We start from the raw sequence: 19,037 nt of genomic DNA, 5'->3' as shown, positions 1-19,037 counted from the left end.
TATACAACATGTGGATATATGCAAATGTGTGTTCTGGGTCACAATGTGAAATGTATTATTTGGGTTAGGTGGAAAAATTTTTGAGAAACATTGGAAAACACTCCAACACACAATTATTTTCTTCTTCTTCTTCTTTTTTTTTTTTTTTTTTTTTTTTTGGTATCAAGGATGAAATCTAGGTGCTCAGCCCTTAACCACTGAGCCATATCCCCAGCCCATCTTCTTTTTAGTTTTGAGACAGGATCTCACTAAGTTGCTGAGGCTGGCCTTAATTTGCCATCCTCCTGTCTGTCTCCAGAGTCAAAGGGATTATATGCGTGCGCCACTGCGTCACCATTAGTTGTGTCACCATTAGTTCTTTTCTTGCTGTGCTGCTCTTGTAAATTGAAAGTCAAACCTTTAGAGATTATCCCTCTGTCAATTAGAAAGTACACTGTACTTTATCTTTGTAAAATACTTTGGTTTGGGGCAGGTGTGGTGGCACACATCTGTAATTCCAGCGATTCAGGAATCTGAGGCAGGAGGATCTCATGTTTGAGGCTAGCTTCAGCAACTCAGCCCTAAGCCATTTAGCGAGATCCTGTCTCAAAATAGAAAACATGAAAATAAAAGAGGGCTGAGGATGTGGCTCAGTCGTTGAGCGCCCTTGGGTTTAATCCCTGGTACCAAACCAAACCAAACTTTTGTTTTCATCTCCTAGCAAAATACCTGGTAAATAGAAGGTGCCAAATATATGCTGACTAAACGAAGAACAAGAAATAGTTTGAAATAAATGCTGAAGATACACAGATTAGTGGATACCTTCTAGGTGATTAGACATCTTTTGAAAAGTTGTTCAAAGCTTTGGATCTTCTTTGCAGGCACTAACAATTTTGAACAGGAATCCCAGAGAATTCCTGAAATTTTACCCACCTTCCCGCAAGGACCTAAGGAAACTAAATTTATCCAAAAGGCGTTTTTTTTTTCTTTTGACTTCCGGGTGTGTGAGGTCGAAGAATGTAAGGCTTAGGGTTAGATTACTTTTCAAATTCTCCTACAAATCCTTGGATTTTATAATTTTGGTGCTGGGTAGGCACAGCCTCTGGTAGAGTTCGGTTGCGGTCCAAGAAGAGGAGGAATAACTTTAACATTTACACGGTGTGTCATCTGAATACCAGGATAATCCTGTGATAACGAAACTGAAGCTCCAAGGGGCTTGGAGATTTATCTGAAAGGTCCTGGAAACGCAAACAGAGCAAACCTTCAGAGGTGAACCTGGGCAGGGCAAGTAGGGTGGAGGAAGGGGCGGGCCCGCGCACGCGCACGCGCACGCGCACCGCTGCGTCGACGCCGACGTCTCTGGGTTTCCTTTTGCTGCCACCCTTCCTCTCAGTTCTGTACGGTGGCCGGCGGGAGCCAGACGCTGGGGATGAATGAAGGTGCTGGGTGCAGGTTGAAAAAAGCTCCTCTGCTTTTCCCTCTCTCCAGGCTCGATTCTGCCTTTGTGCGGTGTCCCCATCCTGTCCCCATCTTATCGACGACTCGGTTGGTCCCAGCGTCTAAGTTCTTGGTGCCCAAATCGACTCGGGCACAGCTAGAGTTTTGGGGATCCGGATTATCGCTAGGCCCAACTTCGGACCGCGCTCTAGATTTCTGCCTCTAGGACGCGGAATTCGAGTGGGGTCCCTTGAGACTGGAGGGTAGATTTTAAGGTACGAAGCGTCCGCTTCTCAGATCTCAGCGCGTTTCCAGGTCTTTGTCGGCAGCCGGTCAGACTTTTTTCAGCCTGAGGGACTTGTTGGTTCTCGTTGTCCCTGGAGTAAGACGTGTGAACGCTGGTTCTTGGAGCCTCTGCTCCATCAGCCCACCCCTCTACTAAAAGACCAGCTGCTCCTGCTTGAAAGCAAAGCAACGTTTCTTCCCACGGCTCTTTCCTCCCACAGTTCTGCTAGTCGGTCGGTCTTAAGAGAGGACGGCTTTGGCTACCTGCTCGGTCGGTGGCCCCCCTCTCCCTTTTTTGGTGTCTTTGATTACTTCTGAAGATACACAACTGCCAGAGTGGCACTCACCTTTCTCTCTTAGCTAATTGCACCCACAAACATCTGCTTTTTTTACCCAGTAACGCAGGAGACATAGGATAGTGTTGTGGTCTTCAGAGCCTTAACTCTGACATTATTTTTGGCCAATGAGGTGATTGGCCAGTGTTTCCATGTCCTGTAGTGTGGGAAATAGAAGCCCAACAATTCCTTACACCTGTTGGTTAGGCGGGTGATGCTGCAAAAGTATGGCTATGGCCATTCATTTACTTTCATTCACGTTTTGTGGATCTCATGTTACTGGTCTGTTGAAGAAAAGAAAGCCTTGAAATGGTATATAGTATATGAGGGTTCAACTTCGGGATTTCGCCATTAACTACTAATACTGCTTTGGATCTGTAACTTAATTCTCTGGACTTTATATACTTCTTTGTAAAACAAGAGTATTAGAGCAGAAGACTCCTATGGCTGGAAAAGACACTGGTATATTCTTGTTTTCTTTTTCATTTTCCAGATGGCAGTAGAAGGTAGGGATACAGGGAAAGCTGGTCTTGGAACATTGCCAGGAACATTGCCAACATAGAGACCTATTAATGATCTATCACCTTTTTCAGGTTTTTAAAAAGAGGAGTGTACATACATGTGGAAATTATAGCTCTATTTTTATTAATTAATTAATTTAATTTATTTTTAATTATTAGGATCAACAGTGATAATGACTGAGTGCACAAGCCTTCAGTTTGTCAGCCCTTTTGCTTTTGAGGCAATGCAGAAGGTGGATGTTGTTCGCTTGGCATCTTTAAGTGATCCAGAATTAAGACTTCTGCTGCCCTGCTTGGTGCGGATGGCACTTTGTGCTCCTGCTGACCAGAGCCAAAGCTGGGCTCAGGATAAAAAACTTATCCTTCGCCTTCTCTCTGGAGTGGAAGCTGTCAACTCCATTGTTGCGTTGTTGTCTGTGGATTTTCATGCTTTAGAACAAGATGCCAGCAAAGAACAACAGCTTAGGTATGTTGTATAATATATGGATTGGGATTTATTTGAATGTTCCAAAGAGTAGAACATCAAAAATTTTCAGAGCAGAGAGAAAAAAGAGAATGTAAATTTTGGAGAGTATTTTATTTAGGTCTTTTCTATTTATAGTTAAAATTGTAGGAACTTGTGAGTTCTGTATTATAAAATGTTGCATAGGAAAATATGGCCGTGTACTATTGTGTTTAGGGTAAACTGATTAGTAATTCTTGGTGGGAAGTGGGTATGATAGCTTCCACTAGATTAGAATGGTTTATAGAAATCACTTGGGAGGTGTTTAACATCACATTGATATCTAAAGATTCTGGGCTGATATTATAACCTTCCCTACCCATTGTGAATCTGGAAATAAGCCAGTGTTATTAAGGGAAGTGAGTGTTAACTATGAGTTGTGAGGCAGTCTTTACATACCTTGTGAATTTCTGAAATATATGGGCAAACTAGTATTTCAGAAGTAATAGTGAATATTTAAAGTGTATAATTCATAGGGTATTTTAGTAATAGATAATTTTATGCAATTATTTCCATGTCATTGTTCCTATAATAGTTGTTTTATATGTTTGTACTTCATTAGGCATAAACTTGGAGGAGGCAGTGGAGAGAGCATCCTGGTATCACAACTTCAACACGGACTAACATTAGAATTTGAACACAGTGATTCACCTCGTCGATTGCGTCTTGTGCTTAGTGAACTGTTGGCCATTATGAACAAGGTGCTTAATTTTTAACCATAGCTCAAAGTATTCATGATTTAAAGTCTATATACCAGAAAGGTAGACAAAAATGGAGGCAAGAAAGCAGGCAGTATGGTATTTCTATTTGATATGTTTTCCTTTCAACAACTGAAAGGAGATTAAAAGCATGCCTTAAAGACTTTCTCTAGTTTTTTTTTTTTTTCCCACTTATGCCCATTCTGCATCTTCTATCATAGGGATTGCGCCTCCCCCCCCACACACACACATGGAATCCATACAAGGGCTTGACATTTAGAAAGGAACTGATCTCAAAATTTATAAAAATAGCAAGTTTGATAGTACCTTTAGAGATGTAATTTGCCTCATATAATGTAGTGAAATATAACTGAAAAAATTGTGTAATTCATTTAGGTACTAGATAAGCATCAAATATGTCATATGATACTGAGTAAGGAGTACAAAACTAAGTTGGATATAGGGTGATTGATTGGCTAGCCTCACTAGATGATTTAATTGCTATACTAAAGAGTTAAAGTTCTTCTCTTAGAAAAATTATACATTACTTTGTCATGGACTTCTGGGTAATTATGGTTAAATGAAACTTTGAATTTAAATGTTCTAAATTTTCTGGAATCTGTGAAGAACTAAATTGGGTTTTTATATTAAAATGACATATGAGATTAGACCCAAGGTTTCAGAAACAAAATTATTTACTATTGGAATTTCGGGGTCAGTTAATTTTTTGTAAATACAGTATAGTTTTAAAATTATGGATAAGAAAAAATTCAGTTCTGTTTTTAAAGAGGATACTGTTGTGTGTGCATGGGGTTGGGGTAGTTAGTTTTATTTTTTATTTTTCATAGTTGGGATTGAACCCAAGGGTGTTGATCTACATCCCCAGTCTTTTTTTGATTTTTATTTTGAGACAGGGTCTCACTAAATTTCTGAGGCTGGCCTACAACTTGGGATCATCTTGCCTCAGCCTTCCAAGTCACTGGGATTACAGGTGTGTGCCACCATGTCTAGCTTTTTTTTTTTTTAAGAGAGAGAGAGACAGAGAATTTTAATATTTATTTTTTAGTTATTGGCGAACACAACATCTTTGTTTGTATGTGGTGCTGAGGATCGAACCCGGGCTACACGCATGCCAGGCGAGCGTGCTACCTCTTGAGCCACATCCCCAGCCCCATGTCTAGCTTTTTAGCTAGTTTTAGATAAAAGTTTTTAAGGTTATATTACAAATCATTCAAAAATTTTTCTTATCACAAGTAATTCTTTAATTCTTTCCCACTATACTGATCTTCTTTAATTTCAACCCAAACTTTTATGCATCTTTTTTTTTTTTTTTCTTTTGGTGGTACTGGAGATTGAACTCAGTGACTCTACATCCCAGCCTTTTTATTTGTTTTGTTTTTTAGAATTGAACATGAATTTTTATTGTTAAAATGCTGTTTTAAGTTTACAGATTTTTTTGTTGTTGTTGTTGTACTGGGGATTGAATCCAGGGGTGCTTTTCAACTTCCTACACTGCAAGCCCCTTTAAAAAAAATTTTTTTTTTTTTTTTAAATTTTGAGACAGGATTTTATTAAATTGCATAGGCTTGCCTCCTCCTACCTCAGCTGCCAGAGTAGCTGGGATTACAGATGTGCACCACTATGCTTGGCTCAGTTTTTGACTTTGTTTTTTATTTTTTTAAGACATTGATTATGTTTTTACTTTATTCATTTATTTATACGTGGTGCTGAGAATCGAACCCAGTGCCTCACACATACTAGGCAAGTGCTCTACCACTGAGCCACAACCCCAGCCCAGTTTTTGACTTTCTTAAGCTTCATTTTATATGAATAGCATGCCTAGATAATTTCTTTGCCTTAGTCTTTAATTTTGGATAACTCCAAATATGTATATAGAAATCAGTGCTTGAGGGGCTGGGGATGCGGCTCAAGCGGTAGCGCACTCGCCTGGCATGCGTGCGGCCCGGGTTCGATCCTCAGCACCACATACCAACAAGGATGTTGTGTCCGCCGAGAACTAAAAAATAAATATTAAAAAAAATTCTCTCTCTCTCTCTCCTCTCTCACTCTCTCTTTAAAAAAAAAAAAAGAAATCAGTGCTTGAGATTAATGTTACCATGTCTGAATAATAATTGTGGCTCAAAATGGTTGAAATTAACCAATATTGTATATTCCGTTACAGTATATTAGTAACATATTAAGAGACATATTTTGTGAGCTCAACTAGTAATTATAAAAATAGTCAGGGATTTCATTTATTGTCTGATATTAATACAGTTATTATTGTTTCTTTTTTTTAAAGGTGTCTGAATCCAATGGAGAATTTTTTTTCAAGTCTTCTGAGCTTTTTGAGAGTCCAGTCTATTTGGAGGAAGCTGCAGATGTACTTTGTATTTTACAAGCAGGTATTGTATTGAGTACAAAGATACATTTCAGATACAGTTTCTTGTTGAATGATACTATTTAACTTCTTGGGGTGGAATGTTGTTATTTTAGGGATCATCTACTAAAAATATAAACCTGAAAAGTTCAAGATAAGAGTGACTAGTAGGCTGGGTGCAGTGGCTTATATGTGTAATTACAGTGACTTACGAGGCTAAGAAAGGAGTATGGCAAGTTTGGGGCCAGCCTCAGTAACTTAGTGAGGCCCTAACAACTTAGTAAAACCCTGAGTTTAAAAATAAAAAGGCTGGGGATGTAGCTCACCTCTAGGTTCATTTCCCCAGTACATAAATAAATAAATAAATAAATAAATAAATAAATAAATAAATAAGACTACTGGTAGAACAATCATTAGGTGAGTTATTTTATTTCTATAGTATGGAATATTATGTACACATTAAGATGGTTTATTGATTTTACTGTTTCTTAATGATTTTGGAAAATGTTTATAGTGTGTTAAATGAAAAAAGCAAAGGGCAGAGTAGTAAATAAAATATAGTCCCAGTGTTGTTAAAATTTAAGACAAAAACAATATCCATGGGAGGAATTTAAATAAAACATTTAATGTTAACGTTGAGTAATGGATTAGAGCTAATTTTAATTTTTTTTTTACCTTTTTGTATTTTCCAGATTTTTTTATAATATATATGTATGATATAAAATAAAAATGAAAACATAAAAATGCAAAGAATTTTGTGAAAATTTCTTTTTAAACCAACATTATTCAATGAAACTTTCTGCAGTATTCTATGTTGTGCTATTCAATTAGTAGCCATTAGCCATGTGTGACTGTGGATTATTTGAAATCTAGCAGTGTGACTGAGGAAATGAACTATTTTAAATATCATTTAACTTAAATTTAACCATTCATGTGTGGCTAATTGCTATCCTACTGAACAGGTCAGCTCTAGACTATGAAAAATATGTATTTTAGTTGCATTTTGGTAGCATTTTTGAAATATCAAAAGACATTTATGTTTAACATAATGAAATATCTTATTTAATAGTGCTATTGATTTTGTTTTCTTATAGAGCTCCCTTCCTTGCTTCCTATAGTTGATGTAGCTGAAGCCTTACTACATGTTAGAAATGGTGCTTGGTTCTTGTGTCTCTTGGTGGCCAATGTTCCTGATAGTTTTAATGAAGGTAAATATAATTTAAAAATGGAATATTGAAAACATTTGGTTGGGCATGTATAGGTGTTGCGATGGGCAAAAGGTGCAACTTACACAGTCAAGGGGGAGAAATAAAGAATGTCCATGTGCTTTTGCCCTTTTCAATGCTTTATTCACTCAAATCACTCAATACAATTTTACTCTATAAGTTCTTTTATTTTTTTTAATTGTTGGTAGACCTTTATTTTATTTATTTATATGTGGTGCTGAGAATCAAACCCAGTGCCTCACACATGCTAGGCAAGCGCTTTACTGTTGAGCTGCAACTCCAGTCCCACTCTTCAGTTTTCGGTGGACACAACGTCTTCATTTTATTTTATGTGGTGCTGAGGATGGAACCCAGCGCCCCGCTCATGCCAGACAAGCGCATTACCGCTTGAGCCATATCCCCAGCCCTCTATAGGTTCTTAATCAAGAAAACAACAATCCTTAATACTAGGCACTACAATGGTCAGAATCAATTCTTAGCAAACAATTCTAGATTAATTAATTCACAGCAAACATTTCTAGATTAATTAATTCTAAGCACTGCAAACATACTTAATCATGACAGGATAATGACAGACATTCCCTTTGTGTGCTAAGTTGAAGTGTCAGATCAAAAGTCGCAAGCCTTAGTCCAGCAGATACGCACTCAGACTGCCTTGATCAGGTTAGGAACCAAGGGAGGCTTCTTCTGGGGTGGAGCTGAGGGCAGGTTGAGGAGAGGATGGCTGGGAGAAGTTGCGGCTCTCACCAGGTTCAAGATGCAGCTGTAGAATTTGAGAGCAGTGAGGATAACACAGAGGTTCAGGCAGAAGAATTGGAGTGTCAATCTAGGTCCTCATTAGGATCTCAGCGTGAGGGCATCATTGTTGGCTGGCTAAATGTCTGTTCACTTGCTGTATTATTTATACCAAATTTTGGGGCTTTACTCCCTTTCAGTCCTTATCAGCTGCCACCAGATTTCTAAATGACATCATTTATCCTGGAGTTAAAACATCTTATCCCCACCCTGATCTTTTCACCAGTTTTTTAGGATGGAGGAAGTGACTTGTTTGTGCCTGAGGGCCACACTGGTGGGCTCCATTAGGCAAGCCTGGTGAGACTATAGGTTTCAAGCTGGAGTTTTTAAAATGGATTTGCTTAGGCTCAGGCCTAAGGCCATCCTCTCCTTAGGATCTTTTTTTTGAGGTGGGGGGGGGGTCTCTCTTTGTTACCACAGCAGGTCCCTAGTAGCTCTAGTATCTGGCTGGGACTATAGTCAGCTAGGACCTAATTTTCTTTCTTTCTTTTCTTTTTTCTTTTTTTTTTTTTTTTAGTTCTAGGAAGAGATATTTTATGGAATTCTATTTCAGATCTTTTCATTTTGTTTTAGATATATTTTTTTATTTGTAGATGGAAACAATACCTTTATTTTATTTGTTTATTTTTATGTGGTGCTAGGGATCAAATCAAGTGCCTCACACATGCTAGACAAGCGCTCTACCACTGAGCCACAACCCCAGCCCCATCAGATTTTATCTTTTGAAAGTTTTTAGTGAGTATTCATTATAGATATACCAAGCTCAGGAATTTCAAAATTGTATTGACATTGCAAATTTAAGTATAGTGAGTATGTAGCCCTAAATTTTTTTCTTTTTGCCATTATACCCCAATGTTATACCAGTAATATATGTCAGACAACTAGAAGATGTGATCTCTATGCTGAGGGAGCAAAGAGGAGACATCTCCAATACAGTCAAAGAGCAATATGAGATATATGTCATCAGAAATATCAACAGTCAGACCTTTTTTTTTTAAAGAGAGAGAGAGAGAGGAGAGAGAGAGAGAGAGAATTTTTAATATTTATTTTTTAGTTTTCGGCGGACACAACATCTTTGTTTGTATGTGGTGCTGAGGATGGAACCTGGGCCGCACGCATGCCAGGCGAGCGCGCTACCGCTTGAGCCACATCCCCAGCCCCAGACCATTTTTTTTAAGCTTTATTACTGACAGTTTGCCAAAAGTACTGGGTATAAGTTTAGAAAAATCAATGAATAAATTTCACCTTTCTTTTAAAGTACTAATAACTGAAGATTGTTATTTGGGTCTGAGTGATATAAAAGTAAAAACAACTTTTGTTAAGCAAGGTGATCTGTGAATTGTAATTTTTCCAGGGAGGAAAAGTACTGGATCTAGGGTTATAATTCCTGACTTTGTCTGTTTTTGCTCCTTGTGTGATATCCACTTAGATACTTCTTTTCAGCTGGGCATTGTAATCCCAGTGATTTGGAAGGCAAGACAGGAGGATGGCAAGTTCAAGGCCAGACTCAGCAATTTAGTAAGGCCCTGTCTCAAAAAGAAGAATAGGCTGGGGATATTATAGCTTAGTGGTTAATTGCTCCTGAGTCATCCCTTGTGTGTGTGTATATAAAATTTAAAGCAACATTAAAAAAAATTCTTCTGTTTGCGTGGCATGGTGGTGTACATCTATATATATCCCAGTGATTTGAGAGGCTAACACAGGAGCATTGCAAGTTTGAGGCAGCCTCAACAATTTAGCAAGGCCCTAAGCAATTTAGTGAGACCCTGTCTTAAAAAATTAAAAGGACTGGTGTGAAAAACATCTTAAAATAATAGAGATTCTTAAATATTTAGTTTGTAGAGGCCTGATAAAAAATGGAGAACGACAAGATGAAGAAAGTCTTGGAGGAAGGCGCAGGACAGATGCCTTACGATTCTTATGTAAAATGAATCCTTCTCAGGCCCTGAAGGTCCGAGGCATGGTGGTAAGAGACCCTGTTGTTTTATGAATTAAAGCACTTTATATTAGGACAAAGTACTTTTCTTAAGATAGTTTTAGAATCTTATAGAGGTTGCAGATTTTAATTACATACTGGATGTGTTATCTTCCTCTCTGGGTTTTTATGTTTTGTCTTATTTTTTCTCTAAACTTAGATGCTTTAAATTTTGAAACATTCTGACTCTTTTCCTTTTAATATTGAGTTTGTTTTCTTTGCTGTGTTAGGTGGAGGAATGTCACTTGCCAGGCCTTGGGGTGGCTTTAACATTGGATCACACTAAAAACGAAGCTTGTGAAGATGGAGTGAGTGACTTGGTTTGTTTTGTTAGTGGTTTGCTTCTTGGAACAAATGCGAAAGTCCGGACATGGTTTGGAACTTTTATCCGAAATGGACAGCAGGTGAGATTATATATCCCTGTAGGCTAAGGATTAGGATATTTTGGCAGTTACTAAAAGCGGAAGAAGAAACATGTTTAGGAAGATGTTATTAGAATAATGGTTCTTTTTTAAAAAATTTTTTTAATAGTTGTAGATGGACAGAATGCCTTTATTTTATTTGTTTATTTTTATGTGATGCTGAGGTTTGAACCCAGTACCTCACACGTGCAAGGCAAGCTCTCTGTCACTGAGCTACAGCCCCAGCCCAGAATAATGGTTCTTAAACTTAATTTCAGGGACTTTCTCAGCTTTTAAGGAATGCTTGAGGATATGAAAGGACTTTTGTTTATGTAATTTTTATCTTTTTATATTTCCCATGTTAGAAATTAACAGTAGCCTGGTGTGGTGGTGCATGCCTGTAATGACTTGAAAGGAGGCTGAGGTAGGAGAATTGCAAGTTTCAGGCAACCTTAAGACTTAGTGAGACCCTGTCTCCAAAAAAAAAAAGGTGTTTGGGACCTGTGGATGTAGTTCAGTAGTAGAATGCTCCTGGGGGACTGCGAGTTCAAAGCCAATCCAAGCAATGGTGAGGTGCTTAGCAACTCAATGAGACCCTGTCTCTCAATAAAATACAAAATAGGGCTGGGATGTGGCTCGGGGGTTAAAGGCCCCTGAGTTCAATCCCCAGTACCAAAAAAGAAGAATGCTCCTGGGTCTAATTTCTAGTACTGGAAGAGGGGAAAAATTAAAGCCAAAATTTTTTTGAAGTATGTATTTAATTTATTAAAAATAGCAATAATAGGGCTGGGGCTGTAGCTCAGTGGCAGAGTGCTTGTCTTGTACATGTGAGGCACTGGGTTTGATCCTCAACACCATATAAAAATAAATAAAATGAAGGCATGCTGCCCATCTACAACTACAAAAAAAAAATTAGCAATAGTACCAGTATGAAATATGAACATAGTATCTTTTTAATGGAAAATATATTTTCCTAAACAAAAAATTTTGTGAGTAGTAATATTATTTAATATAGAGATTTTTTTCAAATCTTTTCAATTTGTGGTTTAATAGAAAACTTTGGAAAAATTCATTGTATACTTATGAGAATAGTGTAAAAAAAAGGCATTGTCTTAGTGTTACTAAAGGAAATATTTTTTGCCTTTCTGGGACCTCCTGAAAGCATCTTGGAAATCACCAGGATTGTGGATCAGACTCATGACAACTGTTGTATAGGATCATCTAAAGAAATTATATTCTATAATTTTAATGTATTTGTGTGTGTGTGTGTGTATGTATGTAGTGATAAAAGATACATAACATAAAGTTTACCACTTAATCTTTTATTTTTTTGTGTGGTAGTTGAGATCCCCAGAACTCAAATGCTGGGCACACATTTTACAACTGAGCTAAATGCCACATGCCAGCCCTTTTTTTTTTTTTTTAATATTTATTTTTTTAGTTATAATTGGACAAATAATACCTTTATTTTATTTATTTATATGTGGTTCTGTGAATTTATATGTGGTGCCGAGGATTGAACCCAGGGCCTCACATGTGCTAGGCAAGTACTTTACTGCTGAGCCACAACCCCAGCCTATGCCAGCCCTTTTTGGATTTTTATTTTGATATAGGGTCTTTAAAAAATTTCTTTTGGAGACAAAGTCTTGCCAAATTGCTTAGGGCCTTATTAAATTGTTGGGGCTGAATCTTCCTGCCTTAGTCGATTACCCTGATCCCAGTAGCTGGGATTACAGGCATGTATCACCTCATCTGGCTCATATTAATAATTTTTAAGCATACAGGTCAGTGGCATTAAAATATTTACAGTGTTTTTAATTATCCCAAACAGAAATTGTACTCATTATATATACCCATTAAACTTCCCATTCCTCCTCTCCCTTGCAAATCCCTAGTAACCTTTATTCTACTTTCTGTCTGAATTAATTTACCTGTTCTAGATAACTTTTGATTGGAATCAAATAATATCTTTCTTTTTTTTTTTTTTTCTTTTCCCTGTGGTCCTGGGGATTAAACCCAGGGGTCCTTATCCACTGAGCTGCGTTCCCAGCCCTTTTTTTCATATTTGATGCTAATATGAAAAATTGGAAATTGACTCCAATATGAAAAAAAGGAGCACTTGGCTCCTTTTTAGTTTAGAACTGCTTGCATATTTATTATCTTTTTCATTCATTTTCTTAACAGACATTGAGTGCTTCCTACATGTTAGACATAGTGTTAGGCCCTGCAGGATAAAAAAATGACTTGAGACAACATTCTTGCCAGAAGAACTGTAGTAATTATAGGCTTGTAGACTGTTAATTATAACAGCTCTGTAAGATTAATATTAATCAAATATTTGCTTTCTTGTTAGTAAGGGAATTGTAGTTCAGAGAGGTTAACTAATGTATCTAAAGTATATAATTATCTAATTATAGTACTAGGGTTTGAACTCAAGATCTTTTGTCTCCAAAATCTTATTGTTTTATACTATGATACATTATGATTTTGAAACTATCATTTAAATAATATTCTACAATATTAAATAATATTCTACATTATTTAGTCTTTCCTCTGCAACCAATCCAAATCAGGGTGTGAGTAGTCTTCAGACAAACCAGTGGATTTTTAGTTTTCTTGGCTTGTTAAAATGAGATTCTGAAGTTATGATAACCTTCTCACATGCATCAATTTCGAGTGTTTAAATAGGGAGATCTGGGGCCTTCACACTTGCCTAGCATGTGTAAAGCTCTGGGTTTGATCCCTAGTACTACACACACACACACACACCAAAAAAAAAAAAAAAAAAAAGGAGGGGGAGGGGAAGATCTGTTTGAGACTCTTCTAATTTAGTAAATGCTTCATGCCTTCTTTTTTTTCTTTGTTCATATTTCTTACAGAGAAAAAGAGAGACCAGCAGTTCTGTCCTTTGGCAAATGAGGAGGCAGCTTCTTCTGGAGTTGATGGGCATTCTTCCCACAGTAAGAAGTACCCGAATTGTGGAAGAAGCTGATGTGGAAATGGAGCCCAATGTGTCTGTGTATTCAGGACTGAAAGAAGAGCATGTTGTGAAAGCCAGCGCACTCTTACGTCTGTACTGTGCTTTGATGGGGATCGCTGGACTCAAGTATTCAATACTTTGATATTTTCCCTTTTTTGTCATTTTACTTTCTTATTTCCAATCCCAAGAAAGTGAACCAAAGGCTTTTATTTTGAGGATTTAGATTTCATTCAGCTCCTGTAGTAGCTGGCATATATCAAGATTAAAGTTCTTGTGCCAAGCATTTCTATACAGGGATGTATGTATCTATTTTGGTCAGATTGCAAGTAGAATTATGTAAATATGGGAAGGCTCAGAGCAGTTTGTCAATTTCGAATTACATTGTAAAGGAAAACTAATTTCACCACAGCTCAACGAGATCACTGAATGAGAGATCCTTAACCTGATCCAAGCAGCTAAAGTGAATCTCTCATATATTTCCTTTTGCAACTGAGGTCATAAATTCTTTAAAATTGATATGATGCACAAGGTTTTTTAGTCAGTATTATGAAACCTTTAGAATTTGTCCCTGTTAATATGTATGGTTCTTAATTTATGTGTCTGATATATGTGAATTTCAGTTACCACAATTTAGTTAAAAAATGCTATTTCCTCAATATGGTTCACATGTCACTTATCACAGTACATTATTAACTTAATTACATAAAGTATAAATTTTGCTGTGAGCTCTTCAGGATCCATTTCACTATGTAAATAACGAATGTATCATGATCAGCATTTCTTTTAAGTGTCTGTTGGTGACTGAGCCCAACACATCTGTTATTCATTTCACACAGCCAAATAGGTATTACAGTGCTTCCTCCTCTCCCAGTAATAATATAGTATGACATTTTACAAAAACAGATAAGCAAAAGAGGGAATTAGCCAATAAAGGTAAAATCTAGTAAAGAAAAAAATGTTACAGGGAAAAGTTTAGGAAAGTGGCTTACTGTGAGAATGTTGACACTGGCACCATTTGCGAGATCCTAGATTTGCATCCAGAGGAACAGAGTGAAGGAGCACATTTAGACAAATGAGGAAAGTCATTGTTTCAAAGTGATGACAGTGTTCCAGAGTATGTGATGCTAGCAAACTTCTTTATACTTAAAGGAACTTTCATTTCAGACCCGAAGGTACAAAGGATGAAATGTTGGAAGATGATCCAAACCTAGAAGGCAGTATGACACTTCACCAAGTCATAGAAAAGATACTCATTTTGTATTACAAATTGTGCAATGAAAAGAAGATGGCAGGACTGGAGTTGTAGCTCAGTGGTAGACATGTGATCCTTTTGCCTCAGCCTCCCGAGTTGCTGGGCTTATAGGCATGTGTCACCAGGCCTTACCTAATTATTCTTTGTGTGTGTGTGTGTGCATGTGTGTGTGTAGTGCTGGGGATTTGTGCATGCAAGGCAGGCACTGTACCAACTGAGCTATATTCCCAGCCCCCACCTAATTATTCTTGATAAAGATTTTACAAAAAGATAAAACACTTGAATGTTTCTAATGTTTTCAGTTACAGAGAGTCATATATATATATATTAGTTTTACTTTTTCTCCTCATTTCTATATTTACTATATCTGACAGTTAAGTTTTGACAAATCTTAAAACTCTTAATGTAATTATAATTTTCATTATTGCCTATTAAGATCGTGTTGCATGGTTTTAGCTTACACATTCATTTTTATGTTCCCATACTACTGGGTAAAATAAGGCATGCTTGTGTTTGTGTGTTAGGAAAAACACTAAGTGTATTTTTTTTAATTTGATTTTTTAATTTTTTCTTTTTAGTTATACATAACAGAATATATTTAGACATATCATACATACATGGAGTATAATTTCCCATTCTTGTGGTTGTACATGATGTGGAGTTATACTGGTTGTGTATTCATTTATGAACATAAGAAAGTTAATTCTGATTCATTTTACTACCTTGTCTTTCCCATTCCATCCCCTTCCCCATATTCCCCCCACTTATCTCCCCAGCCTATTGTGAGTAAGCATTTGTATATCAGAGAGATAAACATATTCAGCCTTTATTTTTTTGGGATTGGCTTATTTCACTTAGCATGATAGTCTCCAGTTCTAGTCATTTACTGGCAAATGCCATAATTTCATTGTTCTTTATGGCTGAGTAATATTCCATTGTGTATATGTACCACATTTTCTTTATCCATTCATCTGTTGAAGAGCACCTAGGTTGGTTCAATAGCTTAGCTATTGTGAATTGAGGTTCTTGAACCTTGATGAGGCTGGTCACTCTAGTATGCTGAGTATATACCAAAGTATATCCTCTTTAAATCCTTTGAGTATATACCAAAGAGTGGGATAACTGTGTCAAATGGTGGTTCCATTCTAAGTTTTCTGAGGAGTCTCCATACTGCTTTCCAATGTATTTTCTTCTTCTTTTTAAAAAATATGTATGTATATAGATTTTTTTTAGTTGTTGATGGACCTTTAATTTTGTTCATTTATTTCTGTGTGGTGCTGAGTGAGGATTGAACCCAGTGCCTCACACATGCTAGTCAAGTGCTCTACCACTGAGCCACAACCCAGCCAATGTATTTTCTTAAAAGTTTTGCTTTTGAGGGCTGGGGATGTGACTCAGTGGTAGAGCACTTACTTCTTCAGTGTGTGTGTGGCCCTGTGTATTGTCACCAGTACTACAAAAACAAAACAAACAAAAAAACAAGTTTTGCTTTTGACAACTTAAGATGTTAAAGATTTTATAGTGAGGTATCATTATAAAGTTAAAAAGTTTTATCTGAATGGTTAAAATGTTGGCAAGTTCATTTTTTTTTTCCTGGTCTTCCCTCAACTAAGAAAAGTAAACTCTAATCGTTTATTTCTTTTTAGACCAACTGAAGAAGAAGCTGAGCAATTACTACAGTTGATGACCAGCCGACCTCCTGCTACACCGGCTGGGGTTCGATTTGTTTCCCTTTCCTTTTGTATGCTACTGGCGTTTTCAACACTTGTCAGGTACCTCACTGGTGGCTGTCTTTTCTCAACGTCTGCTTTTATTAACTTATTCAAAATACAAAGAGGTTGGTGATGTAGCTAAGTGGCAGAATTCTTGCCTAGCATTGGTGCATAGAGCCCTGGTTTTGATGCCTAGTTCCTCCGAAAATGAAAAAAAAAAGGGAAAAACCAAACAAAAACGCCGGAATAGAATTAAATTAAAATAGTACAAATGTTGACCTATAAGGACAATTGTAGTATCTAAATACAAGGGTATCTTTAGCATCTACTATATGTCATTCATTTTATCAGTTCTTATCAATGTTGTTTAAAGGAATAAGACCAATTCTTCAGTGCTGAGCATGGTGTTGCATTCCTGTAATCCCAGTGACTCAGGAGGCTGCGGCACGAGGATTGCAAGTTTGAGAACAGCTTCAGCAATTTAGGGAGCCCTAAGCAACTTAGCCAGACCCTGTCTCAAAATAAAAAATTAAAAGGGCTGTGGCTGTGGCTCAGTATTTAAGCACCCCTAGGCTTCAGTTGCTGGTACCAAAAATAACAAACAAACAAACAAATAAAATAAAAATTGGTCTACAAAATTTGCAAAGACTAGCCAGATACAATGGCACTTGCCTATAAACTCTAGTACTCTGTAGGCTAAGGAGGAGAATTGTAAGTTTGAAGCTGGCCTTGGTAATTTAGCAAGACCCTGTCTCAAAAATAAAAGAAGGTTTGGAGATGTAGCTCAGTGGTAAAGCACCTCTGGGTTCAATCTTCAATATCTGGGTGGGGGCAGAATAAAAAGATTTGTTAAGAGTGTAGCAGTCCTGATTCCCCTCCTCACTGTTTTCCCTTCCCTCAAGGTAATGGCTTTCAGTTGTTTTAGCTTGTTTTGGGTTTTATTAGTACATTGTTAATAACAGTTTTGTGCAAGGAACCAGTTCAGGTTGGTCCAAACGCTCTAGATGAGATTTCTTTTTCTTTTTGTACTTTATTTTACTTATTTATTTTTTTATGTGGGGCTGAGGATCAAACCCAGTGCCTCACATGTATTAGGTGAACGCGTACCACTGAGCCACAATCCTAGCCCCTCTAGGTAAGATTTCTGAAAATGATTAAACTAATAGACTATCTCATAGGTGAGAACAACTTGAAAAAAGATTTAGATCGCAGAAAGTTTGAGGTTGCATTAACAGTACAGAGAACACCAAGTACAGCGAAGACAAAAATAAAAAGGAAATTTATTAATGCAAAACAAAGAACTTTTAGAGGAAAAGAAATCATCTACTACATTGCTGAGCTCTCAGTAGTGTTTATATCATCATTATAATATAAACAACACTAGATTGACCTAATCAAACCATATACCATTATACCTCTGGGGAGAATGAAAGGGTAGAAAAGAGTATGTGAATACATTTTAGGACAGAGAAGAAAAGGAACTAATTCTTTTTTTTTTAGTAGAAGGGATTGAACCCAGGGGCACTTAACCACTGAGCCACATCCCAGCTCTTTTTATTTCTTATTTTGAGACAGGGTCTCACTAAGTTGCTGAGGCTGGCTTTGAACTTACAATCAAAACTTAGACCCTGTCTCAAAGTAAAAAAAGTGCTGGGAATGTAGCTCGATAGTAAAGTCCCTCTGGGTTCAATTCCCAGTACTGAAAAAAAAAAGGTATATAATTCAATATTTTTTGGTATATGGATAGTGTTATATAACCATCAACAAAATCTAATTTCAGGGCATTTTCATCATTCTGGGAAAAAATTGTCCATTCTACCTATTAGGATTTTTCTCAACTTGATATTTATATCCTTCTATATTCAGCTTTTGATTTCTTGTTTGTTTCTTTCTTTTTTTGATACATAGGATTGAACTCAGAGGCTAAGGCAACTTTTTGTCTCTATTTTCTTTTTCTTTTTTTTTTTTTTAATTTTTAGTTGTAGATAGACACAATGCCTTTATTTTATTTATTTTTATGTGGTGCTGAACCGAACCCACAGCCTCACATGTGCTAGGCAAGTGCTCTACTACTGAGCCACAACCCCAGCCCTGTCTCTATTTTCTACTTGGAACCTTTCATAGGTATTTTTTATTGCTTGATTAGATTAGTAGGAAACTAAAAAGCAAATTAGAACCTCTAAGTACATCGATAGGTCTATGAGAAACTCTTCAGCTGATCAGAGTCTTAGAGAAGAATATTTTCTTGCCCAGAAAGTGAAGACCTGTCTAGAAACCTTTGAACAAAGATAAAAAGTAAGGATTAAGGACTGGTAGAGTCTAGTCATTCATTTAGTTCTGATTTTACAATGGTGCTCCATATGTACCTGGTTGTTTCTTAATTCAGACAAACTGTTTCACCATCTCCAGTAAATAAATCCAGTCATTGAAAGGAAAGGATATTCATCTATTGTATAGAATGGTGAAGGTGATTTGGAAATCTGCTGATGACTTACATGGACTGCCCCCTCTCTCTCTTTTTAATACCTTTATTTTATTTATTTATTTTTATGTGGTGCT

At 36.8% G+C, this 19,037-nt stretch overlaps 1 protein-coding gene across 4 annotated transcripts in view; it reads left to right on the top strand.

The window, feature by feature from the left end:
* Window positions 1–1,385: 1,385 nt before the first annotated feature.
* INTS2 (integrator complex subunit 2) overlaps window positions 1,386–19,037 on the top strand; it is a 49,730-nt gene continuing 32,078 nt past the window's right edge. For 2 of the 4 annotated variants that reach the window (XM_081270423.1, XM_081270426.1), the window contains exons 1-9: window positions 1,389–1,431; window positions 2,717–3,023; window positions 3,622–3,760; window positions 6,060–6,162; window positions 7,232–7,345; window positions 9,994–10,124; window positions 10,364–10,537; window positions 13,414–13,640; window positions 16,413–16,538. In XM_081270423.1, the coding sequence (XP_081126549.1) occupies window positions 1,413–1,431; window positions 2,717–3,023; window positions 3,622–3,760; window positions 6,060–6,162; window positions 7,232–7,345; window positions 9,994–10,124; window positions 10,364–10,537; window positions 13,414–13,640; window positions 16,413–16,538 (1,340 nt within the window). In that variant the 5' untranslated portion in view covers window positions 1,389–1,412. Of the gene's footprint in view, window positions 1,692–2,716; window positions 3,024–3,621; window positions 3,761–6,059; window positions 6,163–7,231; window positions 7,346–9,993; window positions 10,125–10,363; window positions 10,538–13,413; window positions 13,641–16,412; window positions 16,539–19,037 lie in introns of all 4 variants that reach the window. The other 2 variants (XM_081270425.1, XM_081270424.1) reach the window with 2 other exon arrangements.

This window comes from Spermophilus citellus (assembly GCF_964194105.1).
Source record: "Spermophilus citellus genome assembly, chromosome: 17".
Classification (NCBI taxonomy): Eukaryota; Metazoa; Chordata; class Mammalia; order Rodentia; family Sciuridae; genus Spermophilus; species Spermophilus citellus.
This window is presented reverse-complemented; position numbering and strand designations above follow the sequence as displayed.